Source organism: Ictalurus punctatus, chromosome 17, assembly GCF_001660625.3.
Source record: "Ictalurus punctatus breed USDA103 chromosome 17, Coco_2.0, whole genome shotgun sequence".
Lineage (NCBI taxonomy): Eukaryota > Metazoa > Chordata > Actinopteri > Siluriformes > Ictaluridae > Ictalurus > Ictalurus punctatus.
In genome coordinates, this window is record NC_030432.2 from 18209084 (window position 1) to 18228305 (window position 19222).

A 19222-nucleotide genomic window follows, 5' to 3' on the forward strand; every position below is an offset into this window, starting at 1 on the left:
ACACAACTATTACAAAAGGTGCAAACATTCACTGATGATGAAATAGTTCCTATTTACTATATCCTCATCTGCATCACTTCACAATCTGCACTAAGAATAATTCTACAAGATGCCTTTACAGTGTGAAGTTTAGTTAGATGACAGTAAGTCACACTGTGTCTTAAACTTGGCACATTAAGCTTTCATGAGGTTCCATTACGTAATGTATGTAATGATGGGTTTTTTTGGCTTTGAGAAAGACCAATGCAGTACTTTGAGGGATAGACCTCGAGCCTCAACGAGGAAAATATTTAAAAAAGTTGTCCATGCTACTGAACTTTTGTTATTTTCCAGAACACGGTACATCATGGTTGGTCAGCTTTCAATCAGATGGAACAACTATTAATGGTCAGTGTGTTAACTGTTCTTGAGTCAGTGGGTTGATGTAACCTGTACTGATTATTGACTGATGTGACGAGTTAGTCCACTGACTCAGGACAATCATTGATTTAAGTTTTAGTTTCAAACAAACTAAAGAGATAAGCAGAGGTTACATACAGCTGAAACTGAGACACCAATGCAAGAGCAGGTGAACTACAATGGTGTCAACAGTTACCAAAAAAAAAAAAAAAAAAAAAAAAAAAAAAAAAAAAAAAAAAAAAAAAAAAAAAAAAAATTATATATATATATATATATATATATATATATATATATATATATATATATATATATATATATATATAGAAATGCGATATTCAGGATAGCAAAGTGACTTCCAGTACGTTCTTATAAGTGAGCGAAAATAGGAAGAAGGCACCCAGGCTCACAACAATTTTCACCTGGAAACTGTCATTCTGCTTTGCCAGAACAATATTTTGAGAGTTGTATGCATCTCCCTGTCTGTTAGTGATTACACGAATATTAATTTTTAATTGGTTGACCTGTAATTTAAAAAAAAAAAAAAAAAAAAAAAAAAAAAAAAAAAAGTATTCCTTCTCTCTGTTCTGGTCTTATAAAACTGAAGGTAACAGTGTTTTTGCTGTCCTCTTACCCGACTCTTTGGCCACCATGAGCCGGTCAAGCCACTCATCCAGAGGGCCGAGACATTTAGCCAGATACGTCTGGATGCTGATGCAGTCTAAAGGTAAGACGTGATCATCAGCACCGACACGGAGCACCGGATCCACCACAACATATCCGCCTCCAACGTTCTCCTCATTAAGACTGTAAAGACAGAAAACACAAAGCACTTAGACACAACTGATAACTGATTATACCTTTATATCCTGCATATTCAGCACACACAGCATTAATATTACGGACACACAATGATCAAATCAGAAGAGGTCAGTTTTCTTAGGACTGGATCTGGATTGTGTATATACACAAAAACCTTGGTACAATTTTAATGAATTGTTGTAATATAACAATATGATCTAATATTGTCTAATCATGACAACACGAACACAGTGCTTTTTGAAATACTGTCCTGTATAATTGACCAGGAGGTGCGAATACTAATACTCATATCTTTTTAAAATTATTATTATTATTATTATTATTATTATTATTATTATTATTATTTGTTATTATTCCTAACCCATGGCTGAAGTGATACTGGTAAGAGCCGGCGGTATGCATCTCGAGGGAGCAGAACTTGTCGGAGTCGTCCTCTCTGCCGGTGGGATTCACCCAGTCGAGGGTGTGGAATCTGTGGCGGTCAAAACGCTGTCCTTCGGCCGGGTAGTTGATGTGAACATGGACCTCTTTCCCCTGAAGTGTTGGCCCCAGTCGAAACTGCAACTCAAAACCTGGAGATGAAGCACAGTGTTGGTTATTCAAGTCCAGATACATGACACAGATCAATCAGATGACTGCGGCTTTTCTGCCGTTTACGTCACTTGCGCAAAAGAAGTGGGGAAGTTAGGAAAGATGAGACTATGTGTAAAACTTTTGACAATAAAAATGTGATGCCTGTAGAGGCAGCTTTTATAAAACCTGAGAAGTTTCCTCCTAGCCTGTACTATTGTATGACAAATATACTATGTATAAATGTACTGACTGATTATATCAGCTGGACAATAAGTGAATAGGGTGATATTAAGGTTCCAGGAGCTTACAAAACATCACCAAGTCATTTCAAGTGAGACTTTGTTATTGTCTTGTGCTGATATTATGTTAGAGGTAAACAGAGTTATGGTGTTGTTTCTCCTGTGATAAGTGACTACAGTTCAGAAACAAAAAAAACAGCTCTGTTTATGAAGCTATTCATTTGTAAAACATTCAACTGAACACTGTAATTCCATATTTGGATCAAATCTATTCCTGCATACCAACATGAAAGTTCAGGCTGGTTCTTCAAATCTGGCCCTCGAGGTTCAGTGTCCTGCAGAGTTGACCTCTAACCCTAATCAAACACACCTGAACAAGCTAACCAAGGTCTTCAGGATTACTATGAAATTACAGACGGGTGCGTTTGGAGCTAAACTCTGTAGATTTGAAGAACCCTGAGATAGATCATGCTTCACTGTTGCCAATATCAAATGTAGTAACATTTTAGACCTCCTTGACGAGCATAAGTTATTGTATGTCAGTCGTAAACTTAATTACTGTAAAATACTGTTCATTTTTATTATTTATTATGCTTATATTACATCTGCTCATTACTCAAAATTCATGAATAAAGTAGGCTTTCCCCAGATTTCTACTAGCCCTAGCTCTGTAATCTCAAATCTTATTTCTGCAGCAGAATGCTAGTATAAAAAGGACTTATTTCTGTGAATTTCAGGTTCGTACAGTTACGATGACTTCTCCAGTCTCAAAGTTATTCAACCCCTTCATGATAAGCATCTTTAGTACTTAGTAGAGCACCCTTTTGATGTTGTGACCCGCTGCAAACGAGATGCAGAGCTTCTGGCAGCATTCCTGAGGAATCTTAGCCCATTCCTCTTGTGCAATGACCTCCAGTTCAGTAATATTCTTGGGTTTGCGTGCTGTAACCACCTTCTTCAAATCCCACTAGAGATTATTGATGGGGTTCAACTCAGCTGACTGTGATGGCCCTGTAGAATCTTCCAGGACTTCTTCTGCAACCAAGCCTTGGTGGAATTAGAGGATCATTGTCTCGCTGGAAGGTCCAATGACACCCAAGCTTCAGCTTCCTCACAGACGGCGTGACATTCTCTCCTAGGATTTCCTGATACTTCAATGAATCCATCTTACCTTCCACACGCTGCAGGTTTCCAGTGCCAGAGGATGCAAAGCAGCCCCAGAGCATCACCGAGCCACCACCATGCTTGACTGTGGACAGAGTGTTCTTTCTTCATTCTTCTTCCTCCAGAAATACCACTGATCCACCGTGCTGAAAAGTTCCAGTTTTGTTTCATCGCTCCACAGAACAGAATCCCAAAACTTCACTGTCTTATATGATTTTAAGCGACCTTTCTTGTGCTTTTGGGTCAGCAGTGGTGTACTTGGAGTTCTGGCATGGAAACCTTCTGCGTTTAGTACACGCCTTACTATGCTTACTGAAACCTCAGTGCCTGTTGCCACCAAGTCTTGCTGCAGGTCTTTTGCAGTCACTCGAGGGTTTTTCACAACCTGCCTTCTCAGAAATCTGGTTGCAGTCATTGATAGCTTCCTTTTTCTGCCCCACCTAGGTATTACATACATTTTCTACCCCTAGCCAGTTCAGATATTTCCTGTGTTCCAGCTCAAGCACACCTGGTGCAACTAATGAAGCCCTTGATTAGTTGCATCAGGTGTGCTTGAGACAACACCTGTTTTCCATATTTGTGCTGCTGTGAGGCATTCTATACAGGGGGGGTATAATTTTGAGGCTGGAGAGGTCATAAGTTGCATTTTCAGTTGAATTTGGGGAAACCACTTGAAGCATTCATTGAATTGAACTATTTCAATTGCTTTTGTTTGATTTGTTCATTGCAAACAGCTGAAAGTCTGTACATTTTGACAGTAAACCTGATTTGCAATCGGGGCTGAAACATTTTTGATTGCAAATGTAGATGCGGTCTCAGTTACCCTTTTACCAAACTGTTCATTCTCAATCTCAAACACTTTCATCTAAGCACCAGGAATTTTGTCTATGGATAAAGAAACAGGCCACATATGATCTCCATTTCACCATCTACCGAGCTGAATGAGAAGAAAACTAATTACAAATTCCTTGTGAAGAACCAAGCCTAAAAAGGAATTAAAATACTTACTGGGGCAGTGATTCAGTGTCACTGTACAAATATTCACACAAGAAAGAAGAGGGGGGAAAAGAAGAAGAGAGAGAGAGAGAGAGAAAAAAAATAAAAAAAATTCAGCCTACTACTTACCTTGTTCCAAGCGGAACAGGGTCCTGTCCAGTTTCTCCAGGTCATTGAGGACTAGCACTCGGATCTGTTTAGCCTGTGACATCTTCACACTTCCTAATGCTGAAATGCCACCGTGAAATTCAGCAGAATGCTGAAGAGGAAAGCAACATCATGTAGTAAAGCACATAGAGAAGGTGTACTTTAAAATGATTGGGACACATTGGGGGTGTTTGACGGTCAGTTTATGAGCAGCCTGGAGCAAAGACAGAAGATGTATGCTTCAGGTTGCTTTTTACACACTGCCAGTCACAACAAGTTTTGTTTACATTTTAGTAAATGGGTTCAAATAAAATTCCTTAGAATTACAAAATCTAAGTGAACAGAGAAATGTTTGTAACCGTTTGTTTCACTGTAAAACAATTAAGACCCAACAGGAAAAGGCTGATGTGGATCACGCTAAATTGGCACGTGTAGCACACAACATAGTATCTCTGTCACAACCGTGTCTAATATGTAAGGCAAATCTAGGCTTACAGTAACTTTTAGTCTTAAGGAACGCTCACAAATACACTGACTCGCAGCAACCAGACAAAGCAACCAGAGATCATTCATTTACAATGAGAGCTGGCCACTTCCATTGACCTGTGCAACAGCGATCTTTGGAGACTAGATGTGGGGGTGTCCAGTGATGCGACAAAGTTGAGACAAATTTAACTTTATGCAATTGTGGAGCGACTTGGTGCAGTGACTACCAATGAGAGTAAAGAGTGCACATAATCCGTCTCTTTGCGTGGCCCCGTGTAGCCTCCCGTGCACGCTAGCAGAAGGAGCGAAACCGACGCACCTACTGGTGACTTCATAATACAGTGACCTGCAGTGATAAAATTGGTGTATATGTGAACGTACATTTACAGCAACTGTTTCGCCAATCAAGTGGCTTTGCCTTTAAGAAAGATTGTTGGATTGTTGTTTTTATTATTCCAATAACAGGTAACTGTAAGAAAAAAAAAGGCTAAATAAATCAGCAAGTGTTCAAAAAGGAATATTTCACTAAACAATAATAGTCAGGAATGGCATTTTCCATCTGATGTTTGCTCTTGTAGGCTTGCATTACAGCTATGAAGGCAATATAAGCAACAAGCAATGGACGTTTATTTCACCCAAAAGCTTTTTTTTTTTGTAAATATCTGCCTCCTAGCCCTATGTAGTTTAAGACCCATTCTCTGCCTCAAATGATGCACTTGTGATCTTGCAGTCCTCATTTGTACATGTCCATGAGATTCATGGGGCTCTAAGTAGTCCCATTTCTCATTTTCTGATTTGAAAGTGTGTTCATAAGTCTGACACCTCTGACCCAAAGCCTGCTGCTATTATTAGTTAGGATCAATTACACTATATGAGGTGTGGATGGCAGACATTTATATAAAAATAAAAAAAAACAACACACACACACACACACACACACACACACACACACACAACTATACAAAACACAGTTCAAATCTTCCATCCAGCCATCAATTTTCTGTACTGCTTATCCTACACAGGGCCACGGGGGAGTCTGGAGTCTATGCCAGGGAACTGGACCCTGGATACGGTGCCAACCCATCTCAGGGCACAATCACACACCCATTCGCACACTACGGACAATTTGGAAATGCCAATCAGCCTACAACATGTCTTTGTACTGGAGGAGGAAACCAGAGTACCTGGAGAAACCCCTGAAGCACTGGAAGAACATGCAAAGCCTGCACACAAAGGGCGAAGGTACGAATCAATCCCCTCAATCCTGTAGGTGCGAGGCAACCGTGCTAACCACTAAGCCAGTTCAAGTCATATCAAATCTATATTTGTAATTTAGTACAGTTGTGTTACAATAAAGTCGCAGGAAAGTAAAGCACTCTTCGCTCTGTCTCCCATTCACTTTCTACAGAGAAGGGAGTTAACCTGACATGGAGGATTACAGACGTAAGAGCACGGTCTCACAGGTGATACACAGTGTAAAGAAGTGTAGAACGACAACTGCTGGCCGGTGGCCAGATTGTAAATGTAGCATGGATCTCACCATGATTTGCTCCTACAGTCAAACGGCACTGAAATCAGCGAGGAGACAGACAGCAGCGTGGCAGCGACAATTTGCAGCCAACCCATGATTAAAACAGCACAAAAGACAGGATTGTATCTTTTAAATCGCAGTACGGCCCCCAAAATTACACCCAAGACATAATAAGGAAATAAGAAGACACATTCATTGGTTAAAGTTTAGCCACATAAGTAAGCAGCACAAATTCAGAATTACAGAAACAGAAAAGAACATTAATATCCTAATTTCACAGTATAGCAATCCTGTTTTAACCCGCTTCACTGTACAGCTAAACCTGCTTGCATTTTATAGCCATGGCCCCCCAGAAAGTGACCAACTTCTGGATAAGGAAGCATTTCTCTTTGCTCCTTTGTGTAGTACTAGTGTTATAGCTAATGACAAAAGACGGCAGTGTTTCTGCCCTTGCTTTATGTGGGATCAGACCATGCAAGATGACAGAAGGAATGTAGAAGGTTCTTTAAATTCACAACATGCATACACAGGAGGAACTTGTAGAAAAGATGTGAGAAATACACTTCCCTTATTCTCTTGCTGCAATGCAAAACCAAACAGTCATATCAGAGACCAAACTTGGGTCTTGGGTGATCTTGTACATTTGGGATAATGATCCCCTACCCCAGGGTCATTTCTTCAATGATCAGGTTTATTTGTTTTGAATGCACAAACACAGCCGGACTCCTGGGATCTACATTGCACTTGCACGAGATCATTCATGACTGCATCAGCAAACTAAATCTTGTTGATCCCTGCTTCAGCATTTGATACAGGATAGAACATTGGTACTGATAGAAAAGCTCAGCTGAATGAGATAAAGCCAAAATGACCGCTAGACTCACTCTCAGTGCTCGGGGTCAAAGAAACCAACAAACAAACAACACCGGGCAGCTGCACAACAAACAACATACAACCTATTATAGTACATAGTTATAACTTATTCGTCACTGTAAACACGCTTAATGACTCGGACAGTTTTAGAAAGCGACTGACAATCATGTTTTCAGTATAATTACCAGCGTTAAGTGTTACAGAAAGACTAAACCCACCTCTGCAGGCTGTTTTTCCGCTATCACACCAGGACGTTGCTCTCATTGCAGCTGAAGGGGGCGTGTCTATAAAGGACCAATGGGCGTGCCAAACAGCTAGCGTCCCCGCGTATACGTCATTGCGTCACTCCGGAACTGGAACTAAATAAGGATAAAAGATTGTACTTAGCTCTACACTATTAATAAATAAATTATCCTGGTTGTGTAATAACACAATACTATTGTATAACTTAATATTTCTAACATGTTAAAAGGTCAGCCTCGTAGGCGTACATAGTTAGTCTCATTTGGACGAATCAATTACCGTTTTCTCATCCGGGTATTTTTTTTTTTTTTTTGCGCAAACCCCACCCAAATAAATGGCCTACGATTATAGCTCACTATCTAGTGATTTTTGGATCAAATAATAGTTTACAATGAAATCCCCCCCTTTTTTTTTAAATAGACAGTTGCTAAGGGACATAGTTACCAAATAGTTATCCTAGATATCTTAAAGCTAGCGCGGTCGATGAGCAAGTGCTCATGGGATATGTAGTTTATTCTAAGTAAAACGTATTGTATATAAAATTGGTCTCACCAATTCGGTCATATCAGACTTAAACACTATTTTTATGTCATGCAAAAATGTACTACTAATAACGTAATATAATATAATATAATATTATATCTTATATTGTATAATCTTATAATATATTGTTATATACAAAAAGAATTCTGCAAATACAAGTGGTGATACTTGTCTACTAAAATATGATTCTTTTTCCTAAATTATTTATAATGTTGGCACTGATTTATACAATAGTCATGCTTTATTTTGCGGCGTACGCCCGTAATGTAAACAGCACATGAACCATAGTCCAACCTGTAGACCTTAGGTGTTGGTTAAAATTTTAAATTTGTCATGAATGTTGTTCAGTGTCAATCTTCAGTGCCATTCAATCTAATGTTGTGTAGAAACTATATATATATATATATATATATAGTTGTATAGTTGTGCACAATATCAATATTATATCATTGTTAAAGACTCTCACATTCCCATCTAAGGTCCTAAATTCACATGAATTCAAGATGCTCTTTTTTATTCTTATACAAAATCATGCCTTATTGTTTAAATAATCTGCTTTTTTATTTTGTTTATTTATTTATTTATTTATTTATTTATTTAACTTACTAGATTAGAATAAATAGTGCACAGGACTGACCAGGCATATTAGTCTGAATGACACTGTAATGATAGTGTCACTACAAAACACATGAATTTACACTGCTTGGCCAAATAAAGGTCACTGTTTGGATTTAAATAAGCAAATACTTAAGAGCCTATGATTGGATCATTATTGCAGTGATTAATATATTTTAGCTGGAAACAATTCTTTTAACCCTAACTGATGCAGTGTGTAGCTTCTCATTTCTCATTTGTGGAAAAGATGTTACTGTGTGGCCTAATCACTGTGAGGCTGATAAAAACTTCAATTTGCTAGGAAGCATAAAGATTGGACTGTGGAGCAATGAAAAAAGGTCATGTGGTCTGATGAGTCCCGATTTCCCTATTCCAAAGTGATGGGTGCATCAGGGTAAGAAGGGAAGCACATGAAGAATGCACCCATCATGCATTGTGCCTAATGTACAAACCTCTGGAGGAAGTGTTATGATCTGGGGTTGCTTCAATCGGTCAGGTCTAGGCTCTGCAACATTATGTGGCAATAAAATGAAGTCAGCTGATTACCTGAATGTACTGAATGACCAGGTTATCCCATCAATGGATTTTTCTCTTCCCTGTCAGCACAGGCATATTCCAGGATGACAACGGCAAGATTCATCAGGCTCATGAACATGTGAACTGGCCACCACAGAGTCCTGAGCTTAACCCCATTGAAATTCTTTGGGATGTGATGGTTTGGTTCGACTCTCCCATCCTCAATACAAGATCTCAGCCAAAAATGAATGCAACTCTGGATGGAAATAAATGTTGTCACGTTGCACAAGGTTGTCGGAACAACAATGATACAATGAATGTGCACTGTAATCAAAGCTGAAGGTGGTGCAACAGGGAATTTAGAGGGTGCGAATTGTTTTTTTCAGCCAGGCAGTGTAGTAGTGTTTTAGTGTAAATGATTTTCGGTCCAACACTGCCCCCTACTGGCACAACCCGCAATCCAAAGGAGTTTACTACTCAGAAAGAAAAGAAAACTAAAAAAACAGTAAAGCTTTAAAACGTACACCACACGCACCTTTCTAGGTAGAAGACACATTGCAGGTACAAATGTAATACATTTGAGGGTCTCACTCCAACCACAAGGAAAGGTTTTAAAGTTTAGTACCTTTTTTTCTGAGAGTGTACAAGTTTTTCGTCACACTGCCCCAGACAATTTGGTTAAATTAAATGAAGAAAAATAACATCAAATATTAAATAAATAAGCAGCAGGACCAGTTTAGAACTGAAATCACAGCTTGGCACTTTTCATTGCTCACCCCTGACCAGTAATGATGTTTTAGCACACAAAAGTATCAGCACCACACAGCACTTATATTTCTTTATTTCAAGGATAAATCAACAGGAAAGTTGTAAAAGCAATGCAGTAATGCAACAAGCCAAACAACCAATAATGAACATATGCATATACTATATTCTGACTCAATTGTGTAATATGTATCAGGCAAGAATAAATGCTGGGAGCATTAGTGTGCAAAATATTCACGAAGCTAAACAGTGCAAAAAGAGCTATTATTAATAATATCTAATGAATCAACACTGAGAGAAAGTTCAAGAATGGTTCAAAGTCACTACAGATCTTGCATTGAGAGTTTTTCCAGATTTGTTTTGTCTGCTAATTTCATGTGCTTTGTACTTCCATGTTCTGTTGAAATTAAATATCAATTTAACTTTAAAATGTGAAATCATTGTGCAAAGAATTAGGCTATATGTAAATAATAATAATAATAATAATTAAAAAAAACCCTAAGGATTCGCATTACTTGTTCATTAAAAAATTTCTCATTCAAGAGGAAGAGCTAAAATTGGAATCAGAAAAAATCTGCTTGTCATTATTGTCTTTCGTCTTCTTTATATGTTCAGCGTCTCATGAATTCTATTATAAATTGTGTTTCATGCCATATTTACACATCTACTGAGGAGAAAATAGAGTAGGAAAATAGCTTAGATATTTTTAAAACAGTATATCCATTTCACTGCAGCATCATCCCGTTAATTTGTAACTCACCTACAAAAAAAAATAAAAAAATCAAACGAAAAAACAAAACAGTTGGCATAATGAGCACATCCGTTCAATTAAGTTTTAAATAAAAAACGTATAACCTATTTAAATAAAGAAAATAGTAAATGAGTGCTCTACCAAAAAGCTTTATTATCTGATTATTACTTGGAGGTTAAACAGATATATGACTCTAAATTGAAGCTATCGTCAATTGTGAAATAAAAAATATAATGTTTCACAAGTGCCTAATTAGAGTGATCACATATACCTATATCTAATTATTTAAATATTTAACTTGAACTCATGTTTAAACTCATGTAAGAAGAAAGATTAAAATATGGGGTGTTTAAAATCTCTTGGTTTGGCAGTGTGGTGCTGTTCAAACGTGTTGTTGCTGATTGGCCAACATCGCTGCTTCCCATCTCTGAATGAGGGCACTTTTCCTTCGGACTCTGGTATAAGGTGCCTCGGGAAACTAAAGGAAAGAGTTTCACCCGTAAAACGGCTGCAGGTGCCAGTTTCATGGTGAAAATGTAAAAAAATTTAATAAGACGTCACAAACAATGGAGAAACACGATGAATGAGCAATGATATTAGAAATTAAGCTAGCAGGAAATGGTCTTTTTATTTGCATGCACATGGGATACATTTGAGTAATGAGATTTAATAAAGTTTGCTTTTTGTCAAAATCAGCAGTAATGGTTCTAAAACATAGTAAAACAATGTAATGGTAATTTTCACAAGGGTACTGTTTAATAGTAGTAACATGAAGTCGAAATGCCTGGACTGCAAGACACTTAGTTTTTGAGAAAGCTCCCCACCGTATGCCTACATTAGATTCTGGCAAATGAGTAAATGTTGTCTTCTTAGCTACGTGAGAAAATTTAAAGTCAATATATTTCCCAGAATAAACTGTGACATGTTTTCAAAGTGGGGTATATGGTGGCTTAGTGGTTAGCACGTTTGCCTCGCACCTCCAGGGCTGGGGGTTTGAATCCCACCTCCGCCCTGTGTGTGTGGAGTTCGGGGGTTTCCTTGGGTACTCCATTTTCCTTCCCCAGTCCAGAAACATGCGTTGTAGGCTAATTGGCATTTCCAAATTGCCTATGGTGTGTGAATGTGTGTGTGATTGTGCCCTGTGATGAGTTGGCATCCCGTCCAGGGTGCCCCCACGCTTTGTATTCTGAGTGCCCTGGGATAGGCTCCAGGCTCCCTGTGACCCTGAGTAGGATAAGCAGTATGGAAAATGGATGGATGGATGGATGGATGGTTGAAAGTGTTTGATGAGTATTTGACACTGGACATGCACATCTCTAAATTACTCAAATGCATCCATGAAGAACACAAAAATGTAAAAAATAAATAAATACACTTAAAAAAAAAAAACACCAAAAAACAAAAACAAAAGCAGACATGATGATGTTGTACCTTCTGATCGCAGGATAAAGTGGAACGGTCCATTTTGCGTGCCTTCAAAGGGGAGGAAGGGGAGGACTTACATTTCGCTGGCAAACCTCCTAACATAAAGACAAACACAAAATGCAAAAACAATTGTATTTAGTCAACTTTCTGTACGTTTTAACATTATGGAACTAAAATGAATTACTACCGGTTCATGAAAGATGTATCGATGATACAGTATTTTTGCCAATGTATCAAAATAATCCACGAGGAAGTCGAATGTTTCATCTGTAGAAGCAAAATAAATGTTCCCATTTGAAAAGAAAACCATTCTGCCATTATATGATTGAAATGAATCAGATTCCGTGAAGTGTACCTGCAAGTGGACATTTACTGTTACGCTATCTGAGTATCTGGCAATGTTTCAAAGCTAGATGTTTAATAAGAATATTTAAAGTATTCACAGCTATTTGAAAAGATTAATGTTTTAGCACACTCTTATAATTTGTATATTTTGACAATATTGCTTTTTACAATAATTCACGATAACCACATTTGTGCTTTGACAGATATTTAAATCAAATACCTGGCTTGTCGTAGGTGAAATTCTGCAGTGAGCTGGGAGACACCAGAATCGTGTCATACTTCTCTTTGGAGTACAACTGCGCCCTCTGCCTCCTGAATTCTTCATCTCTCTGCTTCACCTCTTTGATCTCCTGGTCCACCAGAGATAGCGTGCTGTGTGATCGCAGTTTGAAGAAGGGGTTGTTGTGGAATGTGCTCTCTTGGGTCTCCTGGCATGCACTGCTCAGGCAGAATTCGGAAGCACTTCGGATGATGAGATTCGACGTTTCCAGGATGATGACGTTGCTTGAGTCTGAGGGCCACTCATGGAACCTGTTTGTCGCTGGAGAAAGCAGGCTTTTCCCCTTTTGCCGCTGGTTTGTCGGATGCGAATCCGGCTCAAGGATGATGACGTTGTTGGCCACCATCTCATGATAGGTTGGTTTTGATGAAGGTGAAGCAGTAACAGAGACGGTTGGTGGTATGGTGCTAGAAGGTCTCTGTGACCTGCACCTGTCCTCACGTGTGTTATACGTCGTCCTTTTCTCCTCTGGAGCTGACTTAGCCATCATCAGAGTCACTGGTCTGGGTTTATTCTGCTCAGGTTCACTAGAAGGTGACTTTGACATGGCTCTCTCTCGTTTGAAAGATTCCTCTCGCTCCATAGTCTCACGGATTTCCCTTTCGACTGGAGTCTCTGGTTCATCGTAATGAGACCGGTAGCTTGTGTCATCCAGGCCTGAGTCATCTGAACACGGGCTAAACTGGGTATACTGGTAGTCACCAAGACTTAAATTGTCTGAATCCGGATCTCTCTTGGGCCGCTCCAAGTTGCGCATGGGTGTATACATGATGTTATGTCCACCCTGCTTTACGGTAGACTGCTGTACCTGGGCCTTGCATTGTTCCTCCATTTTCTGCCACTGCTTACAAGCCATCCTGAAATCCACATGCTCTGTGCTGACGTTCTCGCTCTGCATCTCCTGAATCACGCAATAGTCTTGCGGCAACTTCTTATCAAGCTCGGAGGTCGAGGCAGACAAGCGCTGCAGGCTGTGTTTCACATTTTGGCTTGGATCCTCCTCATTCTCTGGGATCTTGGATAAACTGCTGTAGTGTATGGAGTCAATATAGGAAATGTCTTCCAGCTCACATTCAGTAGAACATTCCGGCTGCTCGAGAGTGTCAACACTTTCTGTCAACACTGTCGGATCTTCATCTTCATCAGGTTCAGCTTTACTCTCGGACTGGCTATGAGTTTCATCCTCCATTGCATGGTTTTGGTCGTTTGTCTCTTCTTTGACATCAAGGGTATCTGATTCCAAAATGCCACCAAACTCATCTTCATCGACAACGGGAGAAAACATGGCCTTCCACTGCTCCTCAGCATCACTGTCCGATGAGACAATAGCCATCTCTACGTGCAGGCAGTCACTCAGGTCATCTCTATCATTATCATGGCAGGATTCGGTAGAGGCGTCAGAAACAGCCAGCTCCTTGATTTTCTGTTCCAACACAGATTCTGGTTCTGTTTTCAGAGCTTCCTGTGGTTCTTGGTGTTCTGGCTCTTTTGCATCCAGAAAGGATGTTATGTTGTTTTCTTCCTCCACCAGCTGGCCTTGTGCTTGGGGATCTGTGTCAGGCTCCAGAGATGGCACAGATTCTTTGAGATTTGACTCCTCTTCCTCTGTCTCTTTTATCATCGTGTCCTCTTGTTGGTTTGCCCTTCCATCACTTTCCTCTGTAGCCTCACATTCATTGGCTGTGCTGTTGCTTTTGTGCCGAGTTGCGAGTGGGGAGTTGCCCTTTTCAGTATCCAGGCATTCAGAGAAATGTTCCTCAAAGCATTCTTTATCATCTGCGCTGTGCTGGTATTTGTCTTCGTCTTTTTCCCCAAGATCCATTTTATAGTCTTTTACATCATCCATTTCCGAAAGCTGGCTGGTCTCCATGGAGACGGCCTCAGGGAGGTTTTCTTGCTCTTTTTGTTGCTGGTTTAAAGAGTCTCTCCTACCCTCATCTATTTCATTCTCATTTGGTCTTTTCACACCAGCTGTGGCTCTCTATGAAGGTTAGGTTGAAAAGGTTTAGGCTCATGACAACACAGAATAGGGACAAAAACATTAACCAAGAACATCAAACTTATGTCAAACCAACATCTTATCAAGGAACAATTCATAAACTCAGTGGGTCAAGTAGATCAATCAGTTGTCTAAAGTTGTTACTCTGACACGTCATCATGTCACTTTAACTTCCTTGAAGTAGCTCCATCACACATCACCAAACAGGATGTGAGCAGAGATGTTTAACTGGCTAAACTACCATGAGACAGGTTTCAAGGCAAGCATGGAATCTGTGTAAGTGGGACAAAGATTGACACCAAAGGAGGTTTCACTAGCAGCAAAGGTAAAATGAGTACTAAATGCTTAACATATGCTTGGATTTCAGTGATTGCAAACCTCACTGATAAGTTACAATAGCAAAAGAAATCTATACAATTAACCATGAGTGGTAAAATAGTCCAAGAATTTATTTCATATTAAAACCTGGCTGCAAATGTCTGACTTCTGGCTGAAACTTGTGCTTCAAATACCCTTAAGAGTTCCAAACATATGTGTTCTCTGCACTTCTGTTACACAATGCATTATGGAAGAATTACACAAGAAAGAGAGACAAGATCCAAGAAGAGACAAGCTGCATAGTCCTCCAGTGCTTCTGATTGCACTGCTTTATCCTTTCTCTTATCATCCTTTCCGCACATCACTATCTAGAGGATTAATCCCATGTTTAACCAAGGATTTCATCTAAGCCAGATATAACGTCCAATAAATCCTCCAAAATATTCTTATTTTGCTGTTTGTGTTAAATTGTAGTATAACTGAATTAGGGATGGGACCGTTATGATAAATTCATGGTTTGATAACTGTGCAACGTTCTTGTGTTTGATTTAATCACTGTATCTTAACATTTTCAAAGCAAAACAAAATGTTATATATTCCTGCAGCGATGCTGCAATTAGTAATATATTCAATTAATATTTATAGCTGACTGAGTAAAACAGGGTTGCTCTTAGAAGGCTGAGAACTGTGAAAGAGAACTGTGACAAATGTCTGAACTGTTTGCTCATGGTACTGCATTGCGTAATAATAAAGAAAGAACAACTTCAGGTGTCCTTATTACTGTAGAGTGGTATACAATCTCACGTCCAATAGAAACATGTTCTCCTAGCTGTGTTTCACTCCAGAACATTTGGCGAGCGCAAATTTTTTATTCAGTGTCAATGTTCAGAAACAGCATGAAACGGTTGCTTGGAAACAGAAGGTTGGAATCGGAGGTCCTTCACGGATGCAGAGTGAATCCTCCCGAGTCGTGTTTATTATAAATGATTACAGCCTACCTGTGAATTCAGGACATAATCTTTTCAGTTTTAGTAGTTTTATGTAGGAGAACTGTGCAATGGAATAAAAATCTATTTGGGTGGAAAGGACATCCTGTCCTCTTCGATTTGACTGTTATTGATGAGTGACCAGCATTTGCCCAAAAATACACCCTGCTTTTTTGGAAATTGAACACTGTCTGGGCAACAAAGCCAATGACGTCTATCTACAGATTGTACATTGTACAGTATATCCCTTATGAATAACAAGACAAAATTTATAAATAGCAATGCTAACTACTTGAGGTAATTTGGCACCGTATGTATGTATGTATGTATGTATGTATGTATGTATGTATGTATTTATTGCCCTTTGCCATTCTGGTTGGTCTTTGCTAAATATGCCATGGCATCAGGCTCTAATATAACTTAACATTATGCGATATTATATTTTATTTTAATATGAGGATCCAGTTATTACATATAATTTGAATATTATGATTTTAATAGGTAACTGTTATAGTACCTAAACACGCTTTCATCGACTGTACCCAAAATTTGTTGATTAACAATAATATATTTTAGAATACAAAGTAGTTGGAAATATTGTGCATCGTACGTTATGACATAATTTATCCATGTATTCATTTTCAGTGTTCTGTCCTGTTCAGAGCCACAGTGGATCCAAAGCCTATCCCGGGAACACTAGGCACGAATCACCAATCCACTTACAACTATCCAGCCCCCCCCACACACACACACAGGCAGAACATGGGAAACTGCACAGGCAGTAACCTGAGCTCAGCATTGAATTGAGGACCCTGAAGCTGTGAGGTAGCATTGCTACCTGCTGCACCATGCTGCCCACATCATTTATTGTGATGTCTTATCATATCATATAATATTGATCAGCCTTACTCCCCCCCCTCCCCCCCACTACTTGTATTTCAATCTATTGAACAATACACTTTAATTCATTTGGGAAAATATATCATGTTTTGATAATTATGCAAAAATGAAACAACAACAACAACAACAACAGAAGAGAAAAAAACAAACAAACAAACATTTGCACTACCAATGCAAATGTCAATCAACTGCTCCACTGGCACTGAAATGCAGTCGCCCTTGTCTGTCATTCACAAATCCCACTGGGTTCATGTGGGTTCAAATGAGCCTCACTAACTTCATATTGATGCCAGATCTGCAGGACTGGGTGCAGCTCAGCAGCAGGAGGGAGTCATGAAGAAGAGACAGTCACAAAGAGCCAGAGATAGCCTAATACCATGGATTTATACACATTAGATTTCATTTTTAAACAAAGGATGATGCACGATTAGTGTGTGCAAGGATCTCGATTGGGAAACGCATTGGAAGAATACAACAGGGAAATCATCAACAACAACAACATCAACAACAAACATCTGGGTACCTACCAGCAGCTTCAAAACGAGCAGCCAAACAGAGATCATCTCCAGTCTACCGCAGCTCGTGCATGCTTGCACGAGTCGGAGCAGCACGAGAGACCGGGCAGCAGCGCGTCGCCGTCGCGAGCGAATCATAGGGTTCAGTTCCTGCCTTCTTACCTATCGATCACTCAGCAACAGTATGCCGTGAAGTGGAGCGGATGGAATGTGCATTGGCAAATTGGCAGGAAAGCCTGAGAGCTGCTGTCTGGTTAAATCCATAAAGATGCACGCAGTCTGTTCTCTCTCTGCACAGCTCTACAGGAATAGAGACAGACGCACGCGCAGGCTGCAGTGAGCGCTGCCAGCGGGGGCTCTTGCTTTGGGCGCCCACACACTTGTTATAAGCAGCTATTGAACGCCTGTGCTCATGCAATTGAAGTTTAAAGTCGATGCTTTGAACCGAGTTTGATGCGTGCAAGTCTCTCATTGCTAATTGGTTGCTTAGAATCACTTTAACTAGCCAACATGGATCTGAGTCACTTTCTTCTTCACCTTAAATCCTTATTCAGTAATTCCTACAAATGATTCGGTAACTACTGTGAAAAAAATATGAGCCTAGACCATTGGCTCTCAAAATAAAATTGGGGTCTATTCACCTTGGTACAGTGGTGGAAAGGCAACTCATTATTATGATCAGTTATTATTGGTCCAATCAGTGTGTACTTTAAAACAAGCACATCTCTTGTGAAATAAGGTGTACACTGAATGTTCATTTATCTGCTGATTCTTTAGCATAAACGACAGAAATGTGACTTTTGATCCAATTAGCCAAACCCCTTTTCATTTATGATTATTTGCACAATATACACAACCTACTTTTGCAAACTAGTCCTGGGATTTTTTTATTTTATCTTATCAGAGTTATTCAGCAGAGTCTGAACCTCCATAATATTCAGAAGCATGTTGAGATCTGTAAACAATGGCTGCCATATGCAAATGAATTTTATTTGGGCAGAGCCTAGTGTATTTTACTCAAACAGCTGGAACTCATTATATATATATATATATATATATATATATATATATATATATATATATATATATATATATATATATATATATATATATATATATATATTAATGGGTTCACATGAAATTGGAAAGGCTTGTTCAGGACTATACTCTGAAGCTGTTTGCTAGGTTTGGGGCATGGTCATCCATATTAGGCAGGGTTAATTTCAAATGCATATTTCTCAGGAATTGTAAATCAGATCAGCAGAAATTTGGTGTACATCATCACTGTGCTAATCTGTAAGTGGATTTCTAATTATGGGTTACCATAATCAGCAAATCAGCTTTCAGAAGGCATTTCACATGGTTATTATTGAGCTACCAGCAAAACCTAGATATGTATGTGTACATGTATGGTCCCTTTATTGTATATGTGGCAAGAACTGGCCACTGAGGATGCTATTTGCGAAAGGTGCTTGGACCCCACAGATTGCTACTTGCAGCTATATTTATTTTTGAGTTCTAAATTGAGTTATTAACCTGTTTGAGTGGTCATTTGAAATGGTTTTAAACCCAACCTCAACAATCCATAAAAAGGTAGCCTATAAGTAAAAAGAACTTGGACCCTAAAGTGTTTTGGAGGTGGAAAGTTCAGGGGGAAAAAAGCTCTATTAAAAAGTAATATATGAGACCATGTTGTTCATTCATGTGAAATCAAACAAATATAATTGTGTTGTTAGTCATTAAAACCTTACTGCAATGCACTAACTGAAATTTTCACAGTACTTGCAAAGTTGT

At 39.1% G+C, this 19222-nt stretch overlaps 2 protein-coding genes across 4 annotated transcripts in view; both read right to left on the bottom strand.

Annotated features, from left to right (window-relative positions):
- agla (amylo-alpha-1, 6-glucosidase, 4-alpha-glucanotransferase a) overlaps positions 1–7564 on the bottom strand; it is a 40816-nt gene extending 33252 nt beyond the window's left edge. For both annotated transcript variants that reach the window (XM_017490940.3, XM_017490941.3), the window contains exons 1-4: positions 7446–7564; positions 4320–4449; positions 1580–1790; positions 1031–1203 (exon numbers count right to left, since the gene is read on the bottom strand). In XM_017490940.3, the coding sequence (XP_017346429.3) occupies positions 1031–1203; positions 1580–1790; positions 4320–4401 (466 nt within the window). In that variant the 5' untranslated portion in view covers positions 4402–4449; positions 7446–7564. The remainder of the gene's footprint in view (positions 1–1030; positions 1204–1579; positions 1791–4319; positions 4450–7445) is intronic.
- A 2642-nt stretch (positions 7565–10206) lies between these two features.
- On the bottom strand, positions 10207–17742 carry si:ch211-153l6.6 (uncharacterized). 2 transcript variants are annotated; one of them, XM_017490344.3, is made up of 4 exons: positions 17441–17742; positions 12651–14691; positions 12092–12180; positions 10207–11138 (listed from the first exon to the last, which is right to left on the bottom strand). In XM_017490344.3, the coding sequence occupies exons 1-4, from the start codon at positions 17564–17566 to the stop codon at positions 11043–11045; spliced, it is 2352 nt and encodes a 783-aa protein (XP_017345833.1). In that variant the 5' UTR covers positions 17567–17742; the 3' UTR covers positions 10207–11042. The 2 variants fall into 2 exon arrangements, with proteins under 2 accessions (XP_017345833.1, XP_017345834.1); XM_017490345.3 differs by having other exon boundaries at positions 11046–11168.
- Between the last annotated feature and the right edge of the window lie 1480 nt (positions 17743–19222).